This window comes from Aulonocara sp. 'chitande type north' Nkhata Bay, linkage group LG13 (genome assembly GCF_057382095.1).
Source record: "Aulonocara sp. 'chitande type north' Nkhata Bay isolate Kocher_YH1m ecotype deep benthic linkage group LG13, A_spYH_male_GT1.1, whole genome shotgun sequence".
In the NCBI taxonomy this organism is placed as follows: domain Eukaryota; kingdom Metazoa; phylum Chordata; class Actinopteri; order Cichliformes; family Cichlidae; genus Aulonocara; species Aulonocara sp. 'chitande type north' Nkhata Bay.
This window is the reverse complement of record NC_141356.1, coordinates 8,314,134-8,326,798: the sequence shown is the minus strand read 5'-3', so window position 1 is coordinate 8,326,798 and position 12,665 is coordinate 8,314,134. Positions and strand designations below refer to the sequence as shown.

The following is a 12,665-nucleotide window of genomic DNA, read 5'->3' as shown; positions in this document are numbered from 1 at the left end:
CCGATAAGACTTTGTAGTTTACTTTGAACAACAAGAGACAAAAAAAGGGAACTGAACAACATTGAGCCATAGCATTTCAATAAAACATGACACTGAAAGGGTGACATAACCTACAGGAAGTTTGATTTAAAAACTGACTTAACTATTGAAACAAATATATTCCACAGATTATCCTTTAGCACCTACATAAGTGTTGAGATGAAATTCAGACATTTATTAAAATATTAACATGCTGTACTGTATGAAGATCTTGGCTTTTCAGTAAGTAACGTCTTAAAAACCATACAATACATAAGAGCTTCATTAGACTTGTTAAACTTGAAACAACAGTCTATGTGTCTAAAAAGAAGGATCCAAAATATTTTAAAATAAAGTCAGGGAAGGAAAATTAATTTAATTTCACTCACGTGGGCTTTTCATTGGTAATCAGCACTTTGACCTTGTTAAGGGCCTTCTTGGCACCAGTAGGGGCCGGAGCTGTTGCAGGTGCAGGTTTGGTATGCGCTGGGCTCGCATGAGGACTGGCAATGTAGACCTTTTTGCCAGCGCTGCCTGGGGGTTTGGAGTAAGAAAAGTCTGTGATGAAGACGATCCCTTCACTGGTCAGCACTGGATAGGAGAAAAAGGACAGAAGAATATTATAAAGATTCATTTGCCAATAAAAGATGGTCAGATGTCAATATTCTGTTTTCAATTTGCCATCTGTTATTTGTGAAAGTCTCTGCTTTGACTTATCTTTTTCCACAAAAAAAAAAAAAAAAAAAAAGAAAGAAATACCACTGGTTAAATTGTTGGCATCACAGAATACCAGTCACATGCTTTCAGATATAAGATATGTTCAACCATACTGCAATAAACAGTAAATTTAAGAGATGAAGCATGCCCTGTGTATGTGGGTGGCAAAGTGAAAAATTCGAAGGCTTCGTTAGTCTTTTGGTAAGTATTTTGTTCACCTACATGCCATGTTGGAAGGGTCAAAAGGGTCAAAAGAAAAGGAGAGGATATTCTCAGCGTAGCTTTTTTTCCACAGTTTGGTGCCTGTGTCTCCATTCCACAGAACAATGTAGTTGGGAGGATGGACAGCTAACAAGAGATCACGAGATGCATCCTGATTCCACAGCCACTCCAAGTCTGACAGAGGGAGCGAGCAAAACAGAGAAGAGGAGGTGAGAATGGAAGCGTAGTGCGCACCAGCAGGAGTGGCAGTAACAGCGTCCTAATGAAAACAAATAGTCAACAGCAAACCATCGGCTCAGTGTCTCTTCTTGGCAGGACTGCCACTGAGCTGACAAACATGTTTGGTGTCTTGAAGCTGTCTTACCCCCGATAGGTTTGGAGTGCTCCTGTATCTCACAGTGGGCTGTGCCGCTGACCACATCCCACACTATAATCTTCCCCGAGGCATCTCCCGAGGCCAACCGCAGACAGTAGGGTGAGCTCAAGTTGTGGTAGTAATTTTCCCTGGACCATTTTACCTTCCAACATAAAACACTAATTGAGTCTCTGGGAGGAATATCAGGTAAAGCTGTAAGCCTTCTACATTTGTTGACAGAATGCTCAGAAAGTCAACAACAGAAAAGAAAAAAAAACAACAACAATAACAGCAAGGTCTGAAGATGTATGATGAATTTCACTAAATGCGACATTGGGGAGAAAAGAGAGTAAAGGACATTATAGGAAATGCATAACACTGAAATAGGGCTGTTCAATATAACGATATAGCACAATAAAGCTCAAGATCCTGTTGAGACTTTTCAAAATAAACTGAATCACGTGAAAGAGCAGATTATTTACGGATGAGAATTTAAAAAAAGAGCCGCCAGGTGCTAAAAAATAAACGTTAGAACAGGCTTTTCCCCGCAGCACGCCGTGTAATAAATACTCACAAAGAAAACGTTACAACTTATGTCTAAAAATGTATAGTTTCATGCATCGGTTAAAACACTCGACTGCAGCTACATGACTCGCAGCTGCAAACACTTCCCGCAAGTTGAGCTGCCCGAGATTCACAGAATTTACAGAAAATGTTACATTTTTATGATTTATATCGTTATCAGACGATAGAATTCTTATATCGGAATATGAGATTTTGGTCATATCGCACAGCCCTACACTGAAATGAATCAGAATCAGAATCAGAATACTTTATTCATCCCGAGGGAAATTAGGGGTTACAGCAGGCAGCACATTTTATATGTGAAATAACAAATTACTCCACATACAAGATGGTGTTTAAATAATTGATTATGTCTGTCTATTTGCTCCCAGGTAGGCATGCCCTTTACTGTAGGTACTTCTTTTTCTATTTCCCTTTTTCCTTCATTCAGCAAGTTCTCTTATGTCAGGCTGGGTGGTGAGGAATAGCTTGTTGCTGTGGCAGCGGTGCTTTACAAGATTAAAGTGTTCTTTATAGTGAAGAATGAAAGGCCCGGATTGAGCCCAGGCACTGATAATCACTGTAGAATTTATTGCCCATTATTTACTCTTCTCTTCTACAACACACATGCACGCGCACACGGACCCAAACAAAATGACTCTCTGTCAATGCTCTATCTGTGTTGCAGGTGTTGGTTTACAAGAAGCAGAGAGAGCCAAAAGTACTCCACTCAAGGTCACACAATGCTAACATTAATACTGTGAGACATAAATAATACAACCCCACAAGGTGTGTTCACTTTGTAGCCTCATTAGTGTGCCTTTTCTCCAACGGCTTAACTTAGTGGTATATATTAAATCATATTTTGAAGTCTATGGAGCAGAGGCGCAACAGTGAGTCAATTAATTTGTGTAATTAAACAGCAATTATGTTGTGGAGGGAAACAATTAAGCCAATTTACTTCTCAAACTCACCTTGACCACATTTGCCTTGTGTCTCTCCAGCACCTGGATGGTCTGGGCGGTCTTAGGATCAATTATGAGAATACTGGAGTGACATCCCTGAGCTATGAGCCCCTGCCAGCCCCTACAGACCACGTTAGCAAGGCAGAATAGGAGGAAGAGGAAAGAAACAGATGAAAGATACGTGAAATGGTTTGGGATGTGAGACATTGATGTACAAAAGATAACATATGATTCAGACTGTGAACTCTGGACATTATGAATTTAAACTTATGTTTCCAGTCAGCCTGACGCTTAAGTGCACCCTCTCCAGTAAACACAGAATTATTCAACAACTGTGACTGCATTCTGATTTCTGTGCTTTCCACTCCATGTCTAAATTCATCTTCTTTCCGTGTCCGTACAAGACGTGCATGCATATTTGCCTGGAGTGCATCCAGACTGCAAAAAAATCAAAGCTCAATGACACAACAAATTTCAAAATTCAAACATAACTTGAAGCTAAACTTTCAGTTCCAATGACAAAAGCTGCCAGTGCAGAGACTGTACTATATGCTACAACTACACAAGGTAATTTATCTCATATGATGCGTACATAAAGTTAAATATTCACAAGGACAGTTCTCTTTTTAAATATGTCTGGTGAAAAGCAAAAATAGCTTTAGAAGCAAATGTATCATATTTAGGTTCATGTATGCGAAATTAAACTTTGGCACTATGCTGCTCTAATCTAAAGTTTGATCACGCGAGTCCGACTGCCTTGACAGTCTCTGCTGGATTGCTGTGGAGGATGAGGCATTAGAAATTCATCAGGCCCGACAAAATGTCACATGACATTGCACAAGAAATATATACCCCGCATGTTTGTGAGCTCAATGACAAATTATCAGTGGCCGTTCACGCTGACAACTTTACATGCAGCAATAAAGACAAGCCACGAAACTGACACAATGCAAACATCAGTTCCTTAACGTTATCTGTCAGTCGCGTATTCAATTAACCAAATTATGCTAGCAGCAGAGAAGCGGTACTCACCAATCTACGGCGGTTTTATTCTGCAAATTGAGAGTGCCAGTTAACGTCCGAGCCGCGAGTTTAATGTTGACGGTGTAAGGAATCATTGCTCTTCCTAAGAATTTCTGCTACGTTAACATTTAATGAGTAAACACTGCTAAAATTAATTAGCTTATCTGTATCGGCTCTGTTGTGAATATTAACAGGAAGTGAAATGGTGTTTCTAAATAGGATGCCGTGTAGGAACAAATTCCAGCAACAAAGTTCCGCATTGAATACAACAGTACTATCCCCCACCCCACCACCGCCAAAAAAAGAGAGAAAAAGCGAAAAAGAAGCAAAAAACAAAACAAAACAAAACCCCAAAACAAAAAAAAAGTTGTAATATATGTAAATAATAGTTACAGTAAATACTGTAACTGAAAAACATACGGGCTACATTTATTGTTTTAATCCTCCCAAGATTATAATAATAAAAATAAGTCAATAAAATAATAAAATACATGAAATGAAATGAAATCAAAAGTTGCCTAAAATACAAAAGTGAATAAGCCTCAAAACAAACAGACACACAAACAGCTGCTTTCATTTTTCTTTACCAAGTGCTGCATTTATAACACAGAAGATATACCAGTTTCACAGCTGAGACAGACAGACATACATACATATTATACCAGAAAGCTGTTCTCAGCTGCTTATTGACAGAGGGTTGCCTGGTTGCTTGGGCATATTTTCATGCGAGTTGCCATTTCTGATACAACTTCAAAGGGTGTCTCACATGTAAGGTGAGTGTACAAACCACTACACTATGGAGTCCCTTATGGGCAGAAATCTGTGCCATCAGAAACTGAATTTGAATAAGTTCAATTTGAATTTGAATTGCTCAGATTGAATCTGAATTGTAACTTGAATAAATGCTTTTGAAAACGGAATTTGAATTAGTCTAATTTGAAATTGAATTTATGGTTTGAAAATGATCATCACTAAATTGAAATTGAATTTTATATTTTGAAAATGAATTGATTTGCTTTGAAACTGCATTTTATCCTTTAAAAATTCAGCTCTCGAATAATTTCAGTTTCACTTCTCACCATTCAGTTTCAGTTCTACAATTCAATTTCAGTTCCAAAATTCAGTTTTTTGGAACTTACATCCGGTTCCGGTTCAAGCGCAGATTAATAGAACTACGTTTTACTAGCGGACCGAAAGTGTTACCGACGGGAATCTACAGCGTCTTGAGCTGAATTAAGACTTCAGAAGTCATTCTTCATGTCGAATGACCAGCGGATAAACTCTCAGGTTGGTAATAAATGTATTACATGTATAAGAACAAGCGTCATGTTAAGAAATGATAGCCGTACAGTAACTTTTATGCTTATTGTAGCTGTTAGCTAAAAACGCTAATTTAGCGTAGTTTGCCCTGAATTCAGCTTTGACAACAAATATGATCGACTGTTTCTAGTAGAATTCCAAAGTTGTCATCTTGTACCCTCTCAGAATGCTTGCAGTAGGGAATGCTTCCCTCAGTAGGGAAACATGCAAAACGGTGCCCAAACCTTTGTATTTTAGCTTTATTTATGTCTTACACAGCATCCCAACTCTTTAGCTAACTTAATAACTTTAGCTAAAGTGAATAGTTAGTCTAATTCATTAGTGCAGCATTACTGGGTCACCTCTGTTTGAAGTGATATAATATGATATACAGCTATCACTGAAACAGCAAACTTTGTAAATAAGCAAACAACACTTCTCATTCTCTAAACTTAGGCCACAGCTGTAGATTACACTATCAGCGCTTGTTCACTCTTCACAATAATTACATTTCTAAATTTACTTTGTGCATTTACAGGTAAACAATATCTAATATTTTATCTAAATGACTGCTTTGTCTTTGAAAAGGGTGAAGAGCCTGAGGCCGGTGACAGTCCAGTTCTACTCTAAGTACTAGGGCTGGGCGATATGACCCAAAATTCATATCTCGATATTTTTTAGCTGGATGGCGATATAAGATATATATCTCGATTTTTTTTTTTTTTTTTTTAAAGCCGTAAGTTAAGAACAAAAAGAGAGTTCTAGTCACACTGTGTCCCAGATGTGGGCGCTTTTATTTACATACAGCGTAGATGTACATGAAGAAATTACTCAAAAATAAATTATCAGCATTTATTAAATAATCATGGTCCATAAATAAAAGAAAACAATGTTGTTTTTGTGCATAACAAAAAGCTCACAATTGTGCAGTCAAAATGTAAACTAATAGACGCTGAGCATAATAACAAAGAGACAGATTTCACAGCTGCACCACGTCTCTGAACAGGTGCCATTTGTGGTCCTTATACACACAGAGTACATATCACTCCGCGAGGCTCCTCCCCGGTAGCCGTAATCCTCCAAGACAATCCATCAAGCGGTGCAGCTCCGTAGCTTAGCAAAGTCATATTAAAACATTTTTTGACAGATTGCCGAGCGCTGTGTACCACATAAAATCGGTTCGCGGTCAGTAAGCACAACCAGAATTCATACATAAGGCGCACTGTCGAGTTTTGAGAAAATGAAAGGATTTTAGGCCGTGCAGCATGTCGTTAGCGCGGTTAGCTCGCTAACACGTTGACGCCGTCCAGCCCCACGCACGGTAACTCGCTAACGGAGATTTTCCGCTTTCATCTTGTCATTGCCTGCAGGTGAAGTTATGGGGGAGGCGGAGTTGTGTTCAGTGAAGGAGAGGCGAGGCCGAGTAACGTTGCGTAGAGACAAAAGTGGACGAAAGAGAGGCAAACCTGCGGCTCCACGAGTATAATTATAACGTAACATAGACTATATCGATATAAACGATATTGTCACATCTTATATCTCGTATGAAAATATATCGATATTTTTAAAAAAAACTCGATATATCGCCCAGCCCTACTAAGTACATCCTTACAGTGGCTCACAGGACAAGGCCACATTCCTGTCCTGCCAGAAGAGAAGAGAAACTTCAGTCTTCATGCAGTTCAACCACACCTGTCATATTCCATATGACAGGGGTCTCAAACTCCAGTCCTCAAGGGTCAAAGTGTCATGCAACTTTTCCATGCCCTCGAGGACTGGAGTTTGAGACACCTGCCGTATGGTGTTCATGCTGTTTTCTACCCCACAGTTACAGCATGTCTGACTGCCTGTTCAGCATATGCAAAAATATATGATGAGTTTAAGCATGTGATGACTAAGGCCTTCCATTATGGTGTTTGTCATCACATGTCACAGACATCTGGATGATCATTTGGAATAAATAAAATACTAAAAACGTGTTACTTCATCTTTTATCTTTATTATTATTATTGTTCTTATTTTACACTTTTCATTGTTAGGCATTAGGTTTATTTGTAGTAGTCCTTTCCAACCTCTTTCCCTCTTCCATGTTACTGTGTCAGCTTGTCAGCATCTATTTGGGTTTGGAAGTGGAACAGAAAGTAAAGAAATCCAAAGTGCCATTAAAACCAGGAGAGGTTCTTATATTTCAGAAGAAGGGATTAATTCAAAAGAAATTACCTCAATGCCATATTTTATTTAGGAACCCTGGAGAGCACTTTGCAAAATAACACATTCTTATAATTTCACCCTCAGATGAGCCAAGCTACAACTGTCAGAGAAGATGATGTAGGTTCAGAGCATATGAGAGTGGTTAAGTTTGTCTCTTGTCTAGATGAAGGCACAAGAGGGATCAATGGCAAGGCGTAGAGATTCAGTATCTTCAGTCTTCAGTGGACACTCCATTTCTGGCACAAAACACCTGTAAAAGATGGTCGATTTAGGAGGTGACCCGACAACTTCAGCCTGTCAAACATATTAATGGAGCAGTATGCTTTAAAAAAAAAAAAAATCTAATTAAGCATGCACTCAGTACCCTAAGAATTATTATGGTAGTTAAACACAGTGATAGTTGTATATCACTTCAAACAGAGGTGATCCAGTGATGCTGCACTAATGAATTAGACTAACTATTCACGTTAGCTAAAGTTATTAAGTTAGCTAAAGAGTTGGGATGCTGTGTAAGACATAAATAAAGCTAAAATACAAAGGTTTGGACACCGTTTTGCATGTTTCCCTACTGTAGGGGTCTCTGCAAGCATACAGAGGGGGTACTCTGACAGGGTCCAAGATGACAACTTTGGAATTCTACTAGAAACAGTCGATCATATTTGTTTGTCAAAGCTGAATTCAGGGCAAACTACGCTAAATTAGCGTTTTTAGCTAACAGCTACAATAAGCATAAAAGTTACTGTACGGCTATCATTTCTTAACATGACGCTTGTTCTTATACATGTAATACATTTACCAACCTCAGAGTTTATCTGCTGGTCATTCGACATGACAAATGACTTCTGAAGTCTTAATTCAGCTCAAGACGCTGTAGATTCCCGTCGGTAACACTTTCGGTCCGCTAGTAAAACGTAGCTCTATTAATCTGCGCTTGAACCGGAACCGGATGTAAGTTCCAAAAAACAAAATTTTGGAACTGAAATTGAATTGTAGAACTGAAACTGAATGGTGAGAAGTGAAACTGAAATTATTCGAGAGCTGAATTTTTAAAGGATAAAATGCAGTTTCAAAGCAAATCAATTCATTTTCAAAATATAAAATTCAATTTCAATTTAGTGATGATCATTTTCAAACCACAAATTCAATTTCAAATTAGACTAATTCAAATTCAGTTTTCAAAAGCATTTATTCAAGTTACAATTCAGATTCAATCTGAGCAATTCAAATTCAAATTGAACTTATTCATATTCAGTTTCTGATGGCACAGATTTCTGCCCATAGTCCCTTTGCAATGTGGGGGAGAGATATCCAAAACTAAAGAAGGAGAAACAGTTGATGAAAACTATGCATTGTTTTCACAATTTTTCACAAAAAATAAAAATCAGTATAATATTTATGGAGAGGCATGACAATAAAAGAACTGAAATCTGAGGTAGACTTTGGTAACAGCAAAGATGGTGGTATGTAATGCATAACTTTAATGTGTAACTTCCAATGGTAAAGTCTTGTTTTGGGTCAAAGTTGACAGACATACAATTTTTTGTTCTTTGTTTTTTTTGGGGGGGTTTGTTTTTTCAGATTTGACCAGTGAACACGTACCGGTGACTTTTTTAGGCTCAGTTTATTTAGACCAGGGGTCTCAAACTTAAATGAGCTGTGGGCCACTGCTGGCACTGTCATCTGATTGAATGGCCACTTTAGTGTTCAAGTAGTATGAAAAAACATACAAACAAACAAGCAAACTTAATCCTTTCACATTGGTACTCTGTGTCTGGCCAGATGCGTGGCAGCACTTCTGCTATAATTTTGTTCATATTTAACAAAATAAATATGCAGACAAATTTTTGTTTTTTAAATAACTTATTTTAACCCTGCACTCAACAAAAAACAAATCCTCCCTAAGAACAAAAGTAACTTCAAAGGCCAAATTGTATGATATATTTTATCATACAATTTGGTCCATTATACGGACTGCAAGTAAGGGTGACGTGGCCCTCAAGTGGCCCCCGGGCCCTGATTTAGACTGTGGCATACAGCGTTAAAGGCTGGCTGCCAACTGACTTCTTGTGTAAATAAAAATGTAACTGAAATGATCAATCCCCCAGTGGAAATGAAGTGAAATTAACCTGAAGTGGAAGCATCCAGTACCCAGTAACTAGGGAATTATTATTGTTCTGCTTTAATTGGTGTTCGATTATAAAATGTCACTGAAAACATTTTTATCCTCTTTTCAATTGCAATTTATTCACAATTTAGCATCCACCACTTGAAAAGATTAAATACATAAACTATCCCAAATACTCGTCTTGTTTGTTTTCTTTTTAATGTCATATGAGTTAAATGAATGATGAAATGCCTCAAATGTTTTGTGTTTTCAAAAATGACTTATGTACTCCAATAAAGTGCTTAAGTTTAGTGGCTTATTTAATATTTAACAACAACCAGTGTCATAACTACTGCAGCAACTCAGCAACTTCATATAATTTCCCCTCGGGATGCATGTTCAGTAGAGACCCCACATTTCTCACTGTGTGAAGAGTATCCTGCAGGAAGATGGTGACATCATATTTTAGTCTGATGGGCTTGGAGGCAGCACACAGGGGAGTGCAGTGAATGGTTTCTGGCCACCAAAGCTGTGAAACTGAAATATAAACTACCTCATTTAAGTGTCTGCAGTTCGAGAGTAAAATCTTTGTGACTTTTATTTGCCAGTACTCCCTCTGGAGCTGGCACACTGGTTGATAGTGCTGAACACACCAGTGGTGCCTCCTGGTAGTGCTGTGTGATACAGCAAACTTTGGTAGTGATCCAAGTCCATGTAAACACAGAGCCAGAACTGCCGCTACCAATATTGACCCCAATACCAGTTATGAATACGTTCAAGCTACAAAGGCAGCTTATAGAGGAGATCAGAGATCATTAATTTGAAAATGCTGTTCACATTTTAATAGGAAATCACTGAGATTTTTACCTTCCACAATAATAAGCTAATACAACAAAACACTCCATTCAGCTTTTCGTGTATTTTGACACTGGGTGTGTTGGAGACCTGGAATGTAAATCTGCTTGTCTCTAAAGCACTTTGTGGCAATACAATAAATGTATATTTATATAAATACATTAGATGCAACATGGGGCCCGGCCGGGCACAGCCCGAAGAGGAGACATGGGCCCATCCTCCCGCAGGCCCACCACCCGCAGGAGGCGCCATAGGGGTCGGGTGCATTGTGTGCCGGGTGGCGGCCAGGAGCGGAGGCCCTGGCAGACTGACCCCCGGCTGCCAAGACTGGCAATAGGGACATGGAATGTCACCTCTCTGGTGGGGAAGGAGCCTGAGTTAGTGCGTGAGGTTGAGAGGTACCGGCTAGATATAGTCGGGCTCACCTCTACACATGGCTTGGGCTCTGGAACCAGTCTCCTGGAGAAGGGCTGGATTCTGTCTCAGTCTGGAGTTGCCCCTGGTGAGAGGCGGCGGGCTGGGGTGGGTATCCTAATATCCCCTCGGCTTGCTGCCAGTACGTTGGGGTTTTTCCCGGTGGATGAGAGGGTTTGTTCCCTGCGCCTTAGGGTTGGGGAACGGGTCCTGACTGTCATCTGCGCTTATGCGCCGAGTGGCAGTTCAGAGTACCCAGCCTTCTTAGAGTCCCTGGGGGGGGGGGGGGGGGGGGGGTGCTGGAGGGTGCTCCACCTGGAGACTCTGTTGTCCTGCTGGGAGACTTCAATGCTCACGTGGGTAACGACAGCGAGACCTGGAGGGGCGTGATTGGGTGCTCTGTTATTGGACTTCTGTGCTAATCACAGTTTGGCCATAACGAACACCCTGTTCGAACATAAGAGTGTCCATAAGTGCACGTGGCACCAGGACACTCTAGGCCGTAGGTCGATGATCGATTTTGTAATCGTATCAGCAGACCTGCGACCATATGTTCTGGACACTCGGGTAAAGAGAGGGGCTGAGCTGTCAACTGATCACAACCTGGTGGTGAGTTGGATCAGGTGGCGGGGGAGGACGCTGGACAGACCTGGTGCACCTAAACGCGTAGTGAGGGTGTGCTGGGAACGTCTAGCAGAGGCCCCAGTCCGCGAGATCTTCAACGCACACCTCCGGCAGAGCTTCAACAGCATTCCGAGGGAGACTGGGGACATTGAGTCCGAATGGACCATGTTCAGCGTCTCCATTGTCGAAGCTGCTGCATTGAGCTGCGGCCGCAAGGTGGTTGGTGCCTGCCGTGGTGGTAATCCCCGAACCAAATGGTGGACACCAGAGGTGAAGGGAGCCACCAGGCTGAAGAAGGAGTCCTATCGGGCTTGGTTAGCCTGTGGGACTCCGGAGGCAGCCGACAGGTATCGACAGGCCAAGCGGAATGCGGCTCGGGCAGTGGCTGAAGCAAAAACTCGGGTGTGGGAGGAGTTCGGAGAGGCCATGGAAAAAGACTTTCGGACTGCCTCGAAGAGATTCTGGCAAACCGTCAGACGTCTCAGGAGGGGAAAGCGGTGCTCTACCTGCACTGTGTATAGTGCTGGCGGAGCGCTGCTGACGTCGACTGAGAAAATTGTCAGGCGGTGGAAGGAATACTTCGAGGACCTCCTTAATCCCACTGACACGTCTTCCGAGGAGGAAGCAGAGTCTGGGGATGAGGGGAATGACCCGCCAATTTCCGGGGGCGAGGTCACTGAGGCAGTTAAACAACTCCTTGGTGGCAGAGCCCCTGGTGTTGATGAGGTCCGCCCCGAGTTTCTGAAGGCTCTGGACGTTGTAGGACTGTCCTGGTTGACACGCCTCTGCAATGTTGCGTGGAGATCAGGGGCAGTACCTGTGGACTGGCAGACCGGGGTGGTGGTCCCCATCTTTAAGAAAGGGGACCGGAGGGTGTGTTCCAACTACAGGGGGATCACACTCCTCAGCCTCCCTGGGAAAGTCTATGCCAGGGTGCTGGAAAGGAGAGTTCGTCCGTTAGTCGAACCTCGGATACAGGAGGAACAATGCGGTTTTCGTCCTGGTCGCGGAACACTGGACCAGCTCTTTATCCTCTCCAGGATACTTGAGGGTGCATGGGAGTTTGCCCAACCAGTCTACATGTGTTTTGTGGACTTGGAAAAGGCATTCGACCATGTCCCTCGGGGTGTCCTGTGGGAGGTGTTGCGGGAATATGGGGTGTCTGGCCCATTGCTACGGGCCATTCGATCCCTATACAACCGTTGCAAGAGCTTGGTTCGCATTGCCGGCAATAAGTCGGACTCGTTCCTGGTGGGTGATGGGCTCCGCCAGGGCTGCCCTTTGTCTCCGGTTC

The 12,665-nt window shown here is 41.6% G+C and overlaps 1 protein-coding gene across 1 annotated transcript in view; it reads right to left on the bottom strand.

Moving 5' to 3' along the window:
• The window catches only part of wdr11 (WD repeat domain 11), a 64,277-nt gene extending 59,936 nt beyond the window's left edge, over positions 1-4,341 (bottom strand). The window contains exons 1-5 of the mRNA XM_086258532.1: positions 3,874-4,341; positions 2,851-2,962; positions 1,322-1,475; positions 958-1,131; positions 408-609 (exon numbers count right to left, since the gene is read on the bottom strand). Coding sequence (XP_086114658.1) covers positions 408-609; positions 958-1,131; positions 1,322-1,475; positions 2,851-2,962; positions 3,874-3,959 — 728 coding nt within the window. The 5' untranslated portion in view covers positions 3,960-4,341. The remainder of the gene's footprint in view (positions 1-407; positions 610-957; positions 1,132-1,321; positions 1,476-2,850; positions 2,963-3,873) is intronic.
• Positions 4,342-12,665: the final 8,324 nt, after the last annotated feature.